The 21,045-nt window shown below is 34.6% G+C and overlaps 1 protein-coding gene across 1 annotated transcript; it reads right to left on the bottom strand.

Annotated features, from left to right (window-relative positions):
- Window positions 1–15,311: 15,311 nt before the first annotated feature.
- LOC103490411 (uncharacterized) lies at window positions 15,312–18,341 on the bottom strand. Its single transcript, XM_051082152.1, has 7 exons — window positions 18,276–18,341; window positions 18,062–18,116; window positions 16,580–17,174; window positions 16,317–16,492; window positions 15,631–16,128; window positions 15,503–15,543; window positions 15,312–15,416 (listed from the first exon to the last, which is right to left on the bottom strand). Exons 1-7 carry the CDS (start codon window positions 18,339–18,341, stop codon window positions 15,312–15,314), a joined length of 1,536 nt encoding a protein of 511 aa, XP_050938109.1.
- Between the last annotated feature and the right edge of the window lie 2,704 nt (window positions 18,342–21,045).

Consider the following 21,045-nt stretch of genomic DNA (forward strand, 5'->3'; position numbering starts at 1 on the left):
AATGTGGTAAGAAAATTTCAGAAGAGCAGGGTAGTAGAAGAAAAACTGAGCACAATTGAAGGTGCAGACATGTACGAGAGTATCGACGCAATACAACTATGTTTGATATCAGATGTGGTGATCCCTCCCAAATTCAAGACTCCAGAGAGTAGCAACACATGTATCCTCACCAATTGTGGGGCAGACAAATTTCTCTCCTGGTTATCAGAATGGAGGTCAAAGCCCATTTGGTCAGTCAACTCAGAGAAACATAAGGAACAATTGGAAGCAAACCCCTTTTGATCCTATACCTATGTCGTACACAGAGCTTTTGCCTCAACTTTTAAAGAGTCATCAAGTGGCTATCGTACCACAAAAGCCTCTGCAACCACCATATCCTAAGTGGTATGACCCCAACGCAAAATGTGAATATCATGTTGGGGCAGTTGGACATTCTACAGAGAACTGTTTTCCTTTGAAAACTAAAGTGCAAAGTCTAGTTAAAGTCGGTTGGTTGAAATTCAAGAAGACAGGGGAAGGGCCTAATGTCAACCAGAACCCTTTACCAAATCATAAGGATCCCACCATAAATGTGGTCGACACGTTCACGCAATGACATAAGAATAGGGTGAGCAACGTAACTATTTCAATGAAAACACTTTTCCAAATTCTCTATAGAGCTGGATATTTGTCACCAAGGTTTAACAATGATGACAGAGAGAAGATTGGATGCACCAACAAGGAGCAATGTTTATTCCATCCAGAGACAAATGACCTTTCCATTGAGGATTGTTGTGAGTTCAAAAATGAGGTGCAAAAGCTGATGGACATAAAGATTCTCTTGATAGGACAGATGAGCATGTAGGAAATTGAGGTTAATATGATCTCTAATGCTTCATCTAATGAGAAAACTTCAAATGAGACGACATCTATGTGGAAACCATTAGTCATTCATTACGAAGAGATGCCAAGTATTATGTCTTATACCAAAAACCTAAAGCAATGACAGTTGAAATACCAGGTCCTTTTGCTTATAAGGATAACCATGTCGTTCCATGGAAGTATGAATGTCAGTTCATCACGGACAATGTCGTTTCTGCAACAATCGGAGGAATAACTCGTAGTGGAAGGTGTTATACACCAGATAATTTAAAAGATGTCTCAAAAGAGGATGAAGTTCGACGACGTAAAGGCAAAGCTATAGAAATGGCAGGTGAAGATGATCTAAATGATCTAAGCAAGGTTTTTACTGAGAAGACCACATTAGTTGAGAAAGAGACAGATCATGAAGTTGTCTCCAAAGAGGAAGCCTGTGAATTTTTGAAATTAATTAAGCAGAGTGAGTATATAAAGTGATTGAACAATTACATCGTACCCCAGCTCGTATATCGATGTTGTCACTATTCATGTGCTCTGAATCGCACCGCAAGGTTTTGTTGGATATCTTAAATAGAGCCTATGTAGGGCATGATATTTCAGTGAATGCACTTAGTGAAATCATGGAAAATATAACTGCTACAAATTGCATTTTCTTTACAGATAAAGAAATTCCCCCTAAAGGTACTGGACATACTAAGACATTGCACATATCCGTGAAGGTTAAGGACCATCATGTGGCGAGGGTCCTGGTAGATAATGGTTCATCTTTAAATATAATATCGAGATCCACGTTGATGAAACTCCTCATAGATCCATCGTACCTAAGACCAAGTACTATGGTTGTAACAACCTTTGACGGTGCACGTAGAGAAGTAATCGGGGATATAGATATCCCATTAAAAATTGGGCCTTCCACTTTCAACGTTTCATTCCAAGTGATGGATGTAAATTCCTCATACAGTTTTCTACTGGGACAACCTTGGATTCATTCAGCAGGGGCAGTCCCATCTTCACTGCACCAAAGGTTGAAATTTAGTATAGAAGGTGGTCAAGCTATTGTCTATGGAGAAGACGACATGTTTGTAACGAAAACATCGGCACTTCCTTATGTTGAAGCAATAGAGGAAGCTCTAGAATGTTCTTATAGATCGTTTGAAATTGCTAATGCTACTATCTTTCCAACATAAGGTTTGAGTATGGATCGTTGTGTGTCTAAGACATCTCTAATGATTGCAAAGACAATGATCAAAAGTGGTTTCCAAATGCACAAGGGATTGGGAAAAGATAATCAAGGGGACTTATAAGTGATTTCTCTTCCTAAAGCCAAGGAAAAGTTTGGTTTGGGCTATAAGCCAATAGCTTCTGAATGGGAGAAGGTTCGAGCAAAAAAGAAAGAAAAGAGAAGCGTGCTTCTTATGGGACGCGAGATGAAGGAGGAAAGAATAAACATACCTCATTTATTTGAGACATTTAAGCCTGGAGAATTGTTGTTTGATACCAACCAGAGAAAAAGATGTAACAAAGATTCTAAGATCTTAATTGCAGTTATCTCCGAGAATACTATTCTGCATCATCCTTTGGTTCATCAGTATTCGCCAGGATTTGAGTTGAACAATTGGGAGATCAAGAAGACATTGGAAGTCACAGGATTTGAGTAATAACTTTTCATACACCCTCTGACTATGCCTAAGGTCACAGGGTAGCTTTTTCTTTTGTAATAAAGGCATTTTTTTTATTATTTTACAAAGTGGCGTTTTGATACCTTAGTCATTATGTACTTCCTTTTATTTTTTAAGAAATGAAAAACGTAATTCTATCCCAACTGTTGTATCGTTTCCTTTTGCTTCTCGCTTTTCGCCTCTTGGTTCTTTTACCGACGAAATTTATGATCCATAATAGGAGCACCAGAGTAGAAGGTGACGTTGATGACGCTATTGATTTTGAAGTTCCAATTTGTAATCTTGAGCAAAATATTGAAGAGGGTGAATATGATACATCACCTGAATTACTAAGATTGATAGAGCAAGAAGAAAAGAAGACTATGCCATATCAAGAAACTTTGAAGGTTATCAATTTGGGAACACTAGAAGAAGTGAAAAAAGTGCGAATTGGCACTTTGGCTTCGAAACAGGATCAATTAGATCTGGTGACCCTACTTCATGAGTTCAAAGATATATTTGCATGGTCCTACCAAGATATGCCCGGTTTGGATACAGATATTGTAAGACATCGATTACCACTCAAGCTAGAATGTAAGCCTATACGACAAAAGCTTCGCAAATTGAAACCTGAAATGTCGATCAAGATCAAGGAGGAAGTTAAAAAGCAGTTTGATGCTGGATTCTTAGCAGTAGTAAAATACCTAATTTGGGTTGCAAACATTGTCCCAGTTCCAAAGAAGGACAGAAAGGTTAGAATGTGCGTAGACTATAGAGATCTTAATCGGGCAAGTCTTAAAGATAACTTTCCTCTTCCTCACATCGACGTGTTGGTAGATAATACTGCTGGGTTTTCCACCTTCTCATTTATGGATGGATTTTCAGGATACAACCAGATCAAAATGGCTCCAGAAGATCAAGAAAAAACGACATTCATCACCTTGTGGGAAACGTTTTGTTATAAAGTAATGCCTTTTGGGTTAAAAAATACAGGAGCAACTAATCAGAGAGCGATGGTTACATTATTCCATGACTTGATGCATAAAGAAATTAAAGTTTATATTGATGATATGATCGCCAAGTTTAGACTCGAAGAAAAGCACGTGGTTACCCTTCGTAAGCTTTTTGAGAGATTGCAAAAATTCCAATTAAAGTTGAATCCAACAAAATGCATATTTGGAGTTTCTTCTGGGAAGTTATTGGGTTTTATTGTTAGTCGTGAAGGCATCAAGGTGGACCCAGACAAAATGAAGCCGATAATGAACTTAAGGCCACCAAAAACACAAAAGGAGGTTAGAAGTTTTTTAAGAAGGTTGAATTATATTGAACGATTTATTTCACACCTTACTCAAACTTGTGAGCAAATTTTAAAATTATTTTGCAAAAATGAGATTTATCTTTGGAATGAAGATTGCCAAAAAGCTTTTGACAAAATCAAAGATTACTTGCAAAGCCCTCATATCCTCGTCCTACCAACTCCAGGACGACTTTTAATCTTATACTTGATAGTGAAGGAGGGGTCAATGGGATGTGTGCTAGGACAGCATGACTCTACTGGAAAGAAATAGCAAGCTGTCTATTATTTAAGCAAGAAGTTCACGAATTATGAATCAAAGTACTCATTGTTGGAAAAAACATGTTGCGCCTTAGCATAGACGACTCAAAGATTAAGATAGTATATGTTGTACTATACTACATGGCTTATTTCAAAAATGGATCCTATAAAATACATTTTTGAAAAATCATCCTTATCAGGAAGGATAGCTAAGTGGCAAGTGTTGTTATCAGAGTTTGATATTGTTTACATTACTAGAAAGGCCATAAAGGGTAGTGTGATTGCTGATTGCCTAGCTGAATTACCAATTGAGGACTATGAGCCTATGAAGTTCGATTTTCCAGATGAAGATATCATGGCGATAATAAATACCTCACCGAATACATGGACAATGATGTGTGATGGAGCCACGAACGAAATAGGGCACGGTGTGGGAGTAATTTTGATGTCTCCCGATGGAAAGTGGTATCCTTTAACTGCTAAGTTATATTTCGATTGCACCAATAATATGGCTGAGTATGAGGCATGTAGTATGGGAGTGCGAATGGCATACGAGATGAAAATAAAAAAGTTACGAGTTCTTGGGGACTCCATGTTGGTTGTACATCAGCTGAATGGGGAATGGGAGACGAGGGATGCTAAATTGATCCCTTATAACGATTATATCTGCACAATAGCTCAAACTTTTAATTCAATAACGTTTGAACACGTCCCACGCGAAAGCAATCAGGTTACAGATGCATTAGCCACTCTTTCTGCCATGTTTAATGTAGCTTACAGTGAAAATGTTCAACCCATAAGGATGGAGAAGTATAAGACACCATCCTACTGTATGAGCCTCGAGCGAGAACCTAATGGTAAACGTTGGTATCATGATATTAAGCACTACATTGCATATCGGGAGTATCCACCAGGGGCATCAGAAAATAGTAAGCGCACCATTAGAAGGTTGGCCATGGAGTTCTTTCTAAATGGTGAAGTATTATATAAAAGAAATTACGGTATGACTCTACTGCGATGTGTCGATGCTTTGGAAACCGAAAAGATTTTGGAAGAAATTCATGAAGGAGTGTGTAGGACGCATAAAAATAGACACATGATGGCGATGCAAGTTTTACGTGCTGGTTATTTTTGGTTGCCCATGGAATCAAATTGCATCAAATATGTGAGAAGATGCTATAAATGTCAAATATACACAGATAAAGCGCATGCTCCAACCTTTCCATTGCATGTGTTGACGGCTCCATGGCCTTTCTCCATGTGGGGTTTGGATGTAATTGGACCCATTGAGCCAAAGGCATCAAATGGCCATCAATTCATTTTGGTAGCCATAGATTATTTCACGAAGTGGGTAGAGGCTGCTTCATACAAAAGTGTCACCAAGCAGGCTGTTGTCAAGTTCATACGAAAGGACATTATATGTCGGTATCGTTTACCTGAGCGCATCATCCTCAATAATGGAAAAAACATGAATAATAAATTAATGGAGGAGTTATGCAGTCAGTTCAAGGTTAAACACTCTAATTCCACTCTTTATCGCCCTAAGATGAATGAGGCAGTGGAAGCAGCAAACAAAAATATCAAAAAGATTCTCGAGAAAATGTCGGTCACTTATAGAGATTGGCATGAAATGCTACCTTTCCCATTGCATGGATATAGAATATTAGTTCGCACGTCAACAGGGGCAACCCCTTTTTCACTAGTGTATGGTTTCAAAGTTGTTTTACCTGTTGAAGTTAAGGTGCCATCCCTTAGGGTAATCCAAGAGGTAGAACTAGATGAAGCAAAGTGGGCTCAAGTAAGGTACGAGTAACTGAATTTCATAGAAGAAAGGAGACTGACTGCACTATGTAGAGGATAGTTTACCAAAGAAAATAACATGAGCATATAACAAAAAAGTTCGACATCGCTATTTCCAAGGAGATCTAGTGTTAAAAAGGATCATGCCTTTTCAAAAGGATCACAGAGGAAAATGGACTCCTAATTATGAGGGACCATATATAGTAAAAAAGGCTTTCTCAGGAGGAGCTTTAATTTTGACAAATATGGACGGAGATGACTTGCCTAACTCGATAAGTGCAGACTATGTGAAGAAATACTATGCATAGAGCGACGATTAGCTTTTGGTTCTAGTATTTTCTTGTCAAGTTACTAATATTTCAAGGATATGGGCTTGTACTTGAGGTTTCAGTACTCATGAACGTTATTGGGCTATTACGCATGTTTTTTTTCTTGAGAAAAGTAAACAATGATTCAATTTTTTATATCTAATTAACATGTTCATGCATACATGGCTTTTCATATTGTCTGCATTGTCTGCATTTCCATAGGTGGCATGGTATACATTCTTGATGTGATAATTTAATATACGACCTCTAGCTTGATTATTTATTCTTTTGTCATGAGGCGCTTGTTTTATCCCTGACCCTTGACACCATTCCGCTGCAATGGCACTTGTTTTATCCCTGGCCTCCAGCTTATTTATTCCTTTGTCATAAGGCGCTTGTTTTATCCCTGGCCCTTGACACCATGTCGCTGCGATAGCGCTTGTTTTATCCCTGGCCTCCAACTTATTTATTCTTTTGTCATGAGGCGCTTGTTTTATCCCTGACCCTTGACACCATATTGCTGAGATGGCGCTTGTTTTATCCCTGGCCCCTGACACCGTTAATTTATTTAAAATATCTTAGTTTGATGAGTTAGTGGCTACACCTTTGTCCACCTTCTAATTCTATAAGGATGCATGAAGGGGGACATGCTGTAGCCACCTAATTTTATCCTATATTTTTTTTCATTATTCTTTAAAATATTAATTGTAGCAATGGTTAAGATATTTAATTCATTTATTTTGTTAAATAAAAGGTAAAATTTTTATAATAATATAAAATCTTATAATAATTGTTATTATTATTATTATTTTAAAAAGAATCTTTTATTAATGAAAGTATCTACCTTAAAAAAAATCAATTTATCATATTAGAGAAAATAAAATATTTTATGAATATCATATTTGATTTATCATTTTAGGAAAAAAGTAAAATAATATATTTCATACAAAATTCTTTTAATTTATCTTTATCATTTTAGGAAAAAAAACAAAGTATTTTATTTTATACAAAATCTGTCAATATCATATTTTTACTATTTTAGAAAAAAAATTCAATAAAATAACCTAATTTGATTTTATATTTATTTTTTCCTAATTTGTGGCACACCTCAAGGTCTATAAATAGAGATTTTTTGTCATTTGGAAAAGGGGGAGAAAAATAAAGTGTATTAAAAAGAATCTCTACAAGAGAAAACAATTTTTTTTATTGCTTAGAGAATCTCTGCAGATTTTTTTTTGCTTGAAAATTATTTATTTTAAAACTCAAAATTAAATTGATATTTTATAAGGTTTCCTAATCAACCTTTTTTGTAATAACCCATATCAATTTTTCTAAAATATCCTACGATGGAATCTAGAAATTTCTGGGAGTCCGTTATTTCTAGATTCTTGAGGTGAGGGATCAATATCTTTGGGAGTCCGAGATTTGATCCAAAAAAAAACAAATTTAATCAATGTTTAAAAAAAACTTTATACGAAGACTAGCCTATGATAGAATTTGGGAGATTGTAATAATTTCTCATTCTCTTAAGGTGGAGAATTTTTCCTCAATATAGTCTAATTAATGGGTGAATCTCACTTATTTTATGGGATTATTGCTTCAAATATTGGAGTAGTGAGCAGTGAAATAAGACATGGTTCTTTTAAAAAAATGAATTTTATTCAAGACATTAAATTTGGCCATCGTTTTCCAAAATGGGTGTTACGGGATGCTAACACCTTACTCTTACACAAATGACCCTCGAACTCAACTCTAATTTTTTCATAGACCAGTTTTTATTTTTATTTAAAATGATTTACTTTATTTTGTTGTCCAATCAAACCATAAAAAAAGATTGGTAGCGTCTCTTTTTTTTGTTTTTAAAATTAAACCCTTCTTAAGGGCGTCGGCCGCTCCGCGTCGTCTCGGGTACATGGCGACATGGAGGAATATCCTCCTTTCTCTACTCAAAATGCATCCCGAAGTGTTTGGGATGCATATGATCATTGGACAAAGACCAATGATAAGGCTCGCCTCTACATCTTGGCTAGTATGTCTGACATACTGAGCAAGAAACATGAGATCATGGTCACTACACATCAGATCATAGACTTCCTTAGAGAGATGTTTGGGCAACCGTCCATTCAAATCAAACAAGAGGCTATTAAATACATTTATAATGCACATATGAAAGAGGGTCAATCTATTAGAGAACATGTTCTCGACATGATATTCAAGTTCAACGTAGCAGAAATGAACGGAGCGGTCTTTGATGAGAAGAGTCAAGTGTCCTATATTTTGAAATCTCTTCCGAAGAGTTTTCTTCAATTTCGCAGCAATGCGAAAATAAATAAGATAGAGTACAACATGACTACCCTCCTTAAAGAGTTGTAAACTTTTCAGTCTCTTAAGGGACAAAAAGAATGAGAAGCAAATGTTACCCATTTTAAGAGGTTTGCACCTTCATCATCCGAATCTATGAAAATTCAAAAGAAGAAAGGAGGGAAGGGGAAAAGTCCTACTATCGCTGCTGAGGACAAAGAGAAAGCTAAGGTAGCCATCAAGGACAAATGTTTCCACTGCAATGTGGATGGATATTGGAAAAGAAACTGTCCCAAGTACCTTGCTAAGAAGAAAGAAAATGAAGGTAAATATGATTTACTTGTCTTAGAAACATGTTTAGTGGAAAATGAATGCCTAGATACTTGATTCAGGAGCCACTAACCATGTTTGTTCTTCTTTACAGAAAACTAGTTTCTTCAAGCAGCTTGAGGAGGATGAGATGACACTCAAGGTTGGAAGGGGAGATGTCATTTCAGCTCGCGTAGTGGGAGATGCTAAGTTGTTTTCGAAAATAGATTCATGTTTTTGAAAAATTTGTACATAGTTCCTAAAATTAAAAGGAACTTAGTTTCCATTTCTTGTATTATTGAACATATGTACTCAATCAATTTTTCTATGAATGAAGCGTTCATTTCTAAGAATGGTGTACATATTTGTTCGGGTAAGCTTGAAAAAAACTTGTATGTATTAAGACCTAACGACGCAAAAGCAGTTTTAAATCATGAGATGTTTAGAACTACTAACACTCAAAATAAAAGTCAAAGAATTTCTCCAAATAATAATACCTATCTTTGGCATTTAAGATTAAGTCACATAAATCTCGATCAGATCGGGAGATTGGTGAAGAATGGATAGTCTTTCCTTACGTTACTTACATTTTTCAAACAATTGATTTTCTTTGTTTTGAATTCTAACAATTACCAATAAAATAATAATGTTTATCTTCAATCCTGATTATGTCATTCATGCTAGCTTCTTTTGCTTCAATCATTTTTTTAGACGGATATAGAAGATCTCTAAGCCTTTGATCTTTGGATAGGCTATCAAACATAGAAAAATAAATCTGGTTGGCAATTTATTCAAATATTAGCAAATTCTATTTTAACCATGATCTTATTTAATTAATTGCTTGTTTTGTTCTTAATGGATTTGTCATTTCACATGTTGGATTTATGATAACCATACCAATATTTGTGGATGATATACCAATTTGTTCTTCCATTTGAGGTTGTAGGATGCCTTCCATTTGACGTTCCTTTTGTCGATGCCTTTTGTTGCATTGGGAGATCCTTGATTTCTTATAGTGATGCATTTGTTTGCTACTAATTCAAAATTCATCAGTTTTAGCTTATTTAGTTTAAATGTTGCATCTTCTGTTACTCACTTCACTACTTTATGTCAATGATATTTCAATTTTATATCAATGGCTTCATGTTGTCATCAATTAGCATACATGTTTTTCCTTTATTCAACTTTGCAGTGAATTTCTCAATTTGTTCATTAACCAGTGTGACTTGAATGCATTCTCCCTTAAAAAACAAATTTAACTTTTTATTAATTACACAACAAAAACTTGAACTTATTTTTTTTTTTTTAATTATAGTTTTTACCTCTTTATCAACCACGCTAATCTGTTTTCTTATAAAGATTCTCTTTTTCTATTTTTAATTGTTGGACAACAGATTCTCTTACAATTGTTACCTTTGTAGACCAACCTCCTTGAAAAGGTTTCAAATTCATTATTGTTATTTCTGTCATCTAGTACAAAGGAAACTTAAGAAAAATGTTAAACTCAAATTAGTTCTACTGAATTCTGCAAAATTAATTGAAAACTAAAAATCTAAGAAAAAAATTATATACCTCTCGTGGAATGAAACTACAACTGCAAGAACAAAAAAGAATGGATATAATTCGTAGTAAATTGAATAGCAAAGAAAAAATGACTAAAAATGGTAATGAAATTACATTCATGCTTTGTTTAAATATTAGTTGAAACAAGTTGTTACTTTTTTACCAAAAATTATTTAATAATTATTGAATTAATCATTAATTTTGTATTAAATTTTATGTTACAATTCAATAATAATATAATTGTTATTATAATTTTGTTATAAAAAACATAACAATATGGACAATAATAACAATGAAGCAAAACAGGAGAACGAAGAAGAAGAGAGAAAGGAAAGAATAACAATTGAACTCAATTCCTAAATTACAAAGACATCACACATCTCTATTTATAGGACATGTGATGGTATAAATTACAATATAGAATTCAATAGGTTGGATGTTACAACTCAGAATTGAATGGTATTTATATAACAATTGTAAACTATGTAGGTTATGGATAGGACCATTAACCAAAATAATGTTATTTTGCAAACTTATTACCAAAATACGGTTGTTTGCAAACTTATTACCAAATTGTTGCCCTTTTTTTTTTTTAATTTTTTAATAATTCTTGAAGACTCGCCCTTGTTGTTTTAGAATGAAGGATTTACATAGGGTGAGTCTTTATATTTTTTTTTTATATTATGAAGACTCACCCTCTGTCTTTTTTATAAAAAAAAATATAAAGACTCGCCCTATTAAAAAAAAAAACAACAACATTTTCGTAATAAGTTTTGGAAGAACATTATTTTGGTAATATGTTTGAAAAAAAAAACATTATTCTGATAATTTATCCTTATGGATATCTACATTCATAATATATAATTATATTTTATAATAATTTCATAATAATAAAATTGATATAATAATTGTTGGTTACATAGATAAAGAATTTCATAATAATAAATTTGTTATAATAAATTTTGTAATAATGACATTGTATTTCAACGTGAGAATTATTATTAAGAAGGAAATTTAAAAAAAAAAATCATTTCGATCTGGGTATCGATGAAATTTAATTAAAAAATAAAAGGTACATGTGACCTAAAATGTTTTTCCAACATTTTGATATATGTGTATATATCTATTGTATATATAATATATATAATATATATAATATTGTTTATGATTATATTTATTTTCTAGCCAACCAATTATTGACATGTTGCGTTCAATAGAAATTTTCTCCCCCTCCACCATATGAAGCCCTAAATTGCAAAAACAAAAAAGGGAAAATAAAAAAAATACATTAACTTTTTTAGAGATTCTTTTACTATTAATTAATATTTTTAAACTTTGAGTTTGTATTTTTCATAGCTATTTAAGAGTTTTTTTTTCTTTCTGTAAAAGTTTTGTCCTATAAAGTTCTATTATAAGGATTGCTTTTGAACCTATAATAAGAGTGTGGTAACAATTTAATCCTCATCCGTGGAAATGATCATGTTTGTCCATGTGTCTAGAAAAAAAATATGATAGTGGTTCAATTCTAAGCCATGGAAAGAGTCAAAAATTTGAGTGACATACTCAAAAGAAGTTTGGGAAGTGAATACAGGCCGATTGTGTTGAAGCACTATGAAATCAATTGCTACAATTTGTTTTTGAATCTCAATTTATTTATTTTTTAAAAAGTGAATGTATTTATAATTTGTACAAAATTCTTGATTAAATTATTTATTTGCAAAAAGCAACTACCCCAAATTGGGATACAACGACATGTAATAAGAATCACAAACAGATCCTTGCAAAGAAAGGACTATCAAAGACACTTACAAAAATCATCGCAATATCGCAATACCTTATCCGAAGACATTACGTTGCTGTCAACAATAAAATTAAGTTAGACATTTTTAATATTTCATAATCACATATCCATTGACAATTTGCTAATCATTTAAGTATTATTATTATTATTTTAAATGTAACATTTTCTATTTAAATATCATTACTTGTTTATTTATTGTTTTAAATATGCTATGAAATTTATATTTGGTTATTTAAAAAAACTATAGTTTATTTTGTCAATATAACTTTATATAATAAATTGATGTTACCTTTTTTAAGTAACATTTCTCTTATATTTTCAACATTGTTTTTTAAATTTCATGGCTTAACTTTTAAAAATTCGAAATTTATTCCTTTTGAGTTTTTAGAAAATGTTTTAATATTTTGTTCTTAATTTTTCTTCGTAGGATATTCTCATAAATTTTCCTACAATGTAATCCAAAAATATTTAAGAGTCCGATTTCTTAGAATTTCACGTGTGAGGGTTGAGTGTATGAGATTTTATTCCACAAAAAATATATATTTAAATTAGTTTATAAAAAAAATATTTAGAGAAATGTGAGTTGATGTGAATAACGAGCTAGTAAACTTCTATAATTATTGGTGAACAAATAGGGGTTGGTTTTTTTACCCACCCCTACCAGAATTTCTCAAGTTGTCAAACATTCCACTACAAGAAATATGAGTTTCTATGACAGTTGAGTATAGCCAAATTGAGGTTGGAAGGTGAAAAAACTATCATAAATGCAAAGAAAGCGCGTTTTTGGCAGGAAAAGACGGAATATTCCGGATTTCAAGAATTAATGACAATTTTTTAAGTGTCATAAATCTACGACAACTTTTAAATCTCATTGAATATAAATAATAAAATTATAAGCATTTATTTCCATTCCTCTCTCATACACTTCCCCAAATTTCCTCTTTTTCTCCAAATACCCACAAAAATCTCAATCTTCTGTTTTCCATTCTCTCTAAAAATCTTTCCCTCTTCCTTCGTAACTTTCTTTTCATTTCTCTCTTCATTCCCACGATTTGTTCCCTTTCCTCTTCTCTTCCCCACAAAATTTTCATACGATTCTCAATTGCACACCCAAGCTCCTATCGCTGCACGCCCGAGGTAGAGCCGATTGCCAGAGCAAACATAATGGAAGATGAGATTACAACGGTCAGTGGATTGACTGAAGGATAAATTCTACCAACAACATGCACTAGAATTGATATTCACGAAAGAAGATACGTGGCTAAATGCATAGATGTACTTGTCCATGGATGGGAATGAGAATCTGGAAGAGCCGAAGTGGTTTCCTTCATAGATATTTTAGGTGATTTGATGGAAGAAAGGTTTGTGATAGAGTGAGAGTGAATGTGATGGTTTTTTAATAGATATATTTTATATTCAAATTACTAAAATTAAATCGTCTCTATCAAAATTATTCGATCTGTTTTTGTCTAACCTACAATTTTGTTTTTTTTTTTTTTTGCTACACTGTAATCCCAAATCTGAGTTGAATTGGAGTTCAAGTTTGATCTTTCACAGTGGTTTCAGTTGGGGACTTTATGGCTTCTTCGATCTTCAAGTCAATTTTAGTTCTAATTCAGTCCCTCACCATTCGAATTTTGTTTTTCTAATCTTATTTCTACTTTCGTATTGGGTTTTTAGTGTTGGAAATGACTTATGGGCTTTAGGCCAAATAGCAAAGTAAAACAAAATTGTCCCACATTACTAATCCTTGAAGTGGGAAGAGGATATATAATCTCAAAGATTCAAAGGGGATATCAAACTAAGTAAGTGGTGATAGTATAACCTTATCCCACACGTGCGCCGCCGTCCCCGTCCGTTCGATCGGATAGGCTCGGGTTTGGGTAACCACGCTTGCGCGAAAAAAAAGTTATGTTTTTATTTCCTATACCTTTTTACTTTTGGCAACTATAAGGACACGTGTAATTCATTTACACAGTCAAGCCAGCCCGACTTCTTTGTCCAACGTGGTGTGCGTTCGCTTTATTCAACATTCAACATGCAACGTGTTCATCCAACATTTTCTCTCTACCGTAATTTTACAACAATCACTCACGTCCTCTCTTTGCCGACAATTACTCTCCTCCACGCTCTGTCTTCATCACCTCTCTATAAATTGGACAGAACTCCTTATGTTTTTCACACACCAAAAATCAGTTCTTCCAATTCCTCATCTAGATGCTGTCATTAAAGGGTTTTCGTGACAGTTTTTTGCAGTCATTGATGTGGCAGTCATGGAAAGTATTTTATGACAGTTGTATAAAACTGTCACGAAATGTGGTTTCCATGACATATAATAACTGTCACGAATAAAATATTTTATGACAGATTATAACTGTCACTATTTAGTTACGATGACAGTTAATAACTATCACAGTTTATGTTTTATGACAGAGTATAACTGTCATTATTTATTTTCGATGACAGTTCATAACTGTCATTGTTTATATTTTATGACAGCTTATAACTGTCATAGTTTACATTTTATGACTGATATTAAATGTCATTATTTATCATTTATGATACTTTTTAACTGTCATCATTTTTCTTACCATGACTTTAATTAACTGTCAATAAAACTTTTTTATTGACAGTTTTATTTTTCAATTTAAATGTCATAGTTGTGTTTTTAGTCACTGTTTTCAACAACCCTATCTTATTGAATCCTGTATTTTTTATCGCCCTGTCATCACAGACCAATACAATCACATATGGAAAAATGGTGAACGCTTTAATAGAAAGAAACACACTTTGTAATATTGCTTTAATTGTTGGTACAAATGAGTTTTGGTACGAAAATATTTAAATAACTACATTTAAACAAAAAAAAATTCCTACCAAACCTACAAAAAAGCCTATACATCAACTAATTGGCGTAAATATGGTTTCATTGCTCCAATGGATTGTGGCAAAACCTAATAAGAAAAGAAAAGGAAAAAAATGATTCAACAAGACAACACATTCACCCACATAAACACATCACATTCACTTCATGATGAACAACACACATCAACAACATAGAGCACATACACACTTCAAGAATAATAATTTCTAAGCTTAGCTAAATTCAGCCCACAAACTAAGTTAAATTACATACACACTTCAACAACACTTCATGATCAAATGTGCATACTAAAAACAACTAAAAATAACATGATCCCATAACCCACCCATCGTCTAAAGGAAGTATCTTTTTGCAATGCTTGATCAATATTATACTGTGCCTAAAAACCAAAACATGAAATGAAACAACTTATGGGTAAAAATAATATCATTTGTCTATTCAACCATAACATGATTGAGTACATACCTTATAGAATGCCATAAGATTCTCTTTTGCCTTGTTAAGACCTTTGTCAACCTAGCAAAAACAAAAAGAAAAGATATTGGACTAAAAATTTAAGTATTAAAAAAAAAAGGGCAGAAACAACAACAAACAACAAACGCCAAAAGGAACTGTCATCATTGTGAGAAGTCCCTTTGACAGTGCAAGAGCCTTCAGTAACGAAGCTCCAGCTGTGTCGTCGTACCCGAACATTTTCTCTGAGAGAATACCAACTAGAGGAGCAGCAAACGATGAAAATGAACCTTCAAACGCTCGGTCAAATGCGTATATCATGGTTTGGTGTTTGATTGGGACAACCTCAGCAAATATGGGGGCATTTACAGCAATGCCATTCCAGCTGATTGTTAAGCCCATCAGAAAAAGAGTAACACCGAAGATGAGAAGGCTATCAACAAACTGCGGAATGAGTTGGAGGAGGAGCAATGAGAATGGTATGCCCATACTAGCACTGAATTGAGCACACATGATTCGACTAGAATGAGGATATATCTTCGTCAGCCTATCTGCAATTAAACCACCTAGGAGACACCCCAATGCATACCCGACAACGAAAAGACTAAGTAGAACTGCAGTACCGTTATGGCTGGAACCTGATATAACAACATCGAAAATATTGAAAGCTTGATAAACATTGAACGATAAAAAGCAATGTTAAGAAAGTTGTTCTATTTATTGTCATACACTCGTAGACGTATTGTGAGAGTACTAACTAACTTCTTGTCCACAAGATGATACTTTAGTGTTCGTCGGATGCAGGGCGAATCGAAGCAATACTCACCAATTAGTTCGAACCACATAGTGAAGAACACCATGGCTGTCCAAGGCAGTGATCCAACTATGCCCTGCAGAATAATGATTTGAAATGTATGCACTTTCATAACAGCTTTCAAAGCAGTCCAGGATTCGAACCATATTGATGATGAATTAGGTAAGGTTTGGTCTATCAAATTATCCCTATAGCCAGATACTAACCAAGTTAGAAAAAACAACAAAGAACTTGAGAAAGAATTAATTGAACGACTAACAAACCTCCGCTGGTACCTATATGGACTCTTCTGAATGTTGTTAATTGTTTTTCTAGGATCAACTACACACATGTAAACAAGGATACCGATTATTGCACTCAATGTAGCCATCAGAATGAAAGCACAACGCCATCCTTCTACGCCAAAATACTGTTGACCAACCATAACCGTTGCAAGGACACCACCTCTAATGCCTCCCAAGGAACCAATGAGGCTTAACAAGCCGAATCCCACACCCCGAACACCATCCATAAAGCTATCAACAATGAAAGATTGGAGTGGTAGAATCACAATAGCCAAGCCAAAGCCATTCACGGCTCTCCAGAATGTAACTTGCTTTAACTCGAGACAAATACCAACAGCAGCTGTTGAAAGAGCCCAACAAAAGGTCCCCGCAAGAACTTTAGGACGGTCGTAACTAAGAACTAGGATACCAGCCAAGGGTGAACATAATCCCTGGACAAAGTTTCTTATGAATGTAAGATATCCAAGATCAGATGGGCTGGCATTAAAAGTTTCACTAACTTCCTTGTAAACCGACGGTAGGACATTCTCATCCGCACGTTCCATTATAGCCGCCAAGTTAATGAGAATCAAAGAGATAGAGATTCCTGTTCTTGTTCATTGATAGATCGAGTAAGGAATTGAATAACAGTGTTGATGAATAGTAGAAAATAGGAATCTCCAAATTCAATAACCAAAATAATGAGCTAATAACCTGTTGATGATGGTAGCGGATTGGACTGAAAAAGGGCAGAAACGGCAGCAGCGGCTTCTGAACGGTGGCGGCGGACGAACCTGCGTAGACTAAAGAGGCGGCTGCTTGCGAGCGACGATGAACCTGCGCAAATGGAACAGAACGTACGACGGCGGCTTGCGAGAGACCATGAACAGAACGTGCAACGAGCGACGATGAACACGAGCAACGACGAAACAACACACAGACAGAAGAGGCGGCGGTGGCTTGCGAGCGATGATGAACACCACGCAGACGGAAGAGACGATGTCGAACAAGTAAGGGCTTTTCAGATTACCACGCGGCAGACAGAAGATTGGGGGAAAAGGAGAAATTTGGGGGAAAAAAGTTAAATTAAAAGTTAGGGTTGTTTTATTAATAAGAAAGGAGATAAGAAAATATATAATTAATAAGTTGTTTTATTATTTAAATTCAGTGACAGTTAAAATTTGTCATAGATTTATGACAATTAAAAACTGTCATAAATTCTTTAAATCCAAAAAATTCTGCCTTTTCCTGCAAAAACGCGCATTTTGACTTTTTATGACAGTTTTTTCTTCCCTCCTTTTAATTTTGGATGAAATGAACTGTCATAGTAGATACATTTTCTCTCATCTTTCTTTCCTCTCCACGTTATGAGCATTTATATAAAGCTTTTATTTCTATTTCCTGTTCTAACGAGTGCACGTCAGTACTGGAAAGCTGTGTTAACCTTGGGGAGTAACTAGCATAACGATTAGCACCACGGTCAGCCGAACTTGCTTTCAGAGCAGTGGTTCGTCACAGCACAGTAATTATCTTGGTCGATAGTCTCAAACTTTTCCAACAATCTGAAAGCAAGTATGTCAATCAAGACCTCCAACAAAATTCTATCGGACCTGTCCAAACTTGAGCCACTTAATGGAACGAACTACTGCCATTGATCCTAAAAGTTGTTGATCTTTTTTTAACAACTAAAAGTTGACTATGTCCTCACCACAGATCTGTCGTCTTCTGATCCCCCAGCTACCACTCCAACATCTTCTGATCCAGAGTCATCCATAGGGCCTTTTGCTACTGCACCAAGTAAAGAAGGACCAAGTGATTGATCTTGAAAAGTATGCAAAGGATAACAAAACTATTCATAGACATCTGTTGAGCCACATGTCAGACTCGATGTTCGACTTGTTCGTAGCTCAAAAATCTGCCAAGGACATCTGGAGCACCCTGGAATCTCGGTATGGAGGAGATGATGTTGGACGAAAGAAATATGTTGTTGGAAAGTGGCTGTATTTTCAGATAACTGACGAGAAGCCAGTTGTGGAACAAATACATGAGTACGAGAACCTGGTGGCGAACGTCCTATCTGAAGGCATGAAGATGTATGAAATACTTTAAGCAAATGTCGTGCTCGAGAAGTTTCCTCCATCATGAAATGACTACCATAATCACCTCAAGCACAAGAAGAAGGATCTGAAACTTCAGGAACTCATCAATCACATGTGCACGGAAAAAGTCAACAGACTGAAAGATAAGTTAGCCTAAAAAAATTTTAATTTAGTTAATGCTAACTTAGTTGAATCTTCTATTGTAAACAGAGACAGAACCAAGCAGGATAAAGGGCACAAGAAGAAAAACTCAGAGAAAAGATAGTTCAAGGCTCATGGGGGACAAATTAAGAAGAAAAAGCTAGTCGGTTATGTGTGCGAAAAGGAAGGACACAAATCATACCAATGTAACCAAAGGAAAGGGAGACCAAACAAGAAACTAATACCTCAAGCCAATCTAGCAGAACAAGACAATAAAATCATAGCAGCTATAGTAGAGACCAACATGATAGAAAATAAGATTGACTGGATTCTCAATACTGGAGTCTCGAGACACTTCTGCATCAACCGAGAAGTTCTCTATGACTACGAAGATACTGTCGATGGAGAATGTGTATTCATGGGAAACTTAGCCACTGCAGGAGTAATCGGGAAAGGGAAGATTATTTTAAAATTAACTTCTGGTAAAACTTTATTTCTTAGTAATGTTCTATATATCTCTTCCCTACGTAGGAACCTGTTATCTGGGAGTCTGTTGAATCGGGCAGGACTTAAAATTGTACTGGAAGGTGACAGAGTTGTCCTCACCAACAACGGAGAATTTGTCGATAAGGGGCATTTGTCTAATGGTTTGTTTGTACTTAACATAGCTTCCATGAATGCGAATGCTTCTAGTTTCGCCTACATGATTGAATCTGTTAATTTATGGCATGGTAAACTAGGACATGTGAATTTTGCATCAATTAGGAAGCTTAAAGACTTGAGACTTATTAATACTTCTGAGTCGCATGAAACTAATAAATGCCCTGTTTGTGTAGAAAGTAAGTTTTATAAGAAACCTTTCAAACCAGTTGAATCTAGAAGTACTGATCTGTAATTAATTCACTCAAATCTAACCGATTTTAAAAACACTGCTAGTAGAGGTGGTAAAAATTACTATGTATCTTTTGTTGATGATTTCTCTAGATTTACTAAGATATACTTAATAAAAACAAAAGAAGAAGCTGGTAGTATGTTTTTAAAATTTAAAACAAAATCTGAAAATCAGTTAGGAAAAAATATAAAAAGATTAAGATCAGATAGATGTGGTGAGTATTCTGATAAAACTCTTAAGGACTTTTGTGAGTCAAACGGTATTGTCCATGAATTTACTACTCCTTATTCACCATAACAAAATGACATAGAAGAACGAAAAAATAGAACTCTTAAAGAAATGATGAATGTCATGTTATTAAGCTCCGATCTCTGACAATATGTGGGGGGGGGGGGGGGAACTGTGTTGTCTACATGTTTTGTTCTTAACAAAGTTCCTCACAAAAGGCTAGACAAAACTCCCTACGAACTCTGGAAAGGACATGCACCAAATATTTCCTATTTGAAGGTCTGGGGATACTTGGCTAAGGTACCATTTCCTGCATTGAAGAAATCTACGGTAGGGTCTAAAATCTTTGACTGTATATTTATCGGGTATGCTCAAAATAGTGCTGCATATAGGTTTATGAGTTTAAATGATAAAACTATAAACGAATCTAGGGATGCAGAATTCTTTGAGCATGTATTTCCGTTAAAGCAATCATTGTCTATTCCTAGCCTATCTAAAAGAATGCATGATCCTGAAAACCCCTCAGAAGTTAGTGAAACACCTGTTTTTTAAACTGTTAATACTTCGAACTTAGGATGTGAATTAGAACTTAGGAGAAGTAAAAGACAGAGAACTAAAAAAAGTTTTGGTCCAGATTTCCTAACCACCTTCATAGTGGAAAGCCGCGATGAAATTGACTGTAACTTCACAAACTTGTTTTTAATAGATGAGGATCCTAAAACTTACCAAGAAGCCCTGAACTCTGTAGAGTCAAGTATGTGGAAAGAGGCCATTAAAAGCGAACTGGATTCACTGGTCATGAATTAAATATGGGACTTAATGGACCTTCCCATGGCAAGCAAGCCAATTAAGTGTAAGTGGATCTTCAAAAGAAAAACAACAATTATCTTATAGTGTATAGCTACGTTGAAGATTGTTCTGTACGTGTAATTTACGGTTTGATAAATAAATATGTATTACAACCTAAATTTATATTTGTTAGCCTGCTCCTATGTTATGAAATTTTAGAAGTTGAAGTTTAGATTCAGTTTGGGCTTTGGCTCTAAGATCGCATTGGAGATTCTGCTATATTTAGATTTATTTCTTTGAATGCATAATGCTTCATGGCTCTTGTATTT

Source organism: Cucumis melo, chromosome 1 (genome assembly GCF_025177605.1).
Source record: "Cucumis melo cultivar AY chromosome 1, USDA_Cmelo_AY_1.0, whole genome shotgun sequence".
In the NCBI taxonomy this organism is placed as follows: Eukaryota; Viridiplantae; Streptophyta; class Magnoliopsida; order Cucurbitales; family Cucurbitaceae; genus Cucumis; species Cucumis melo.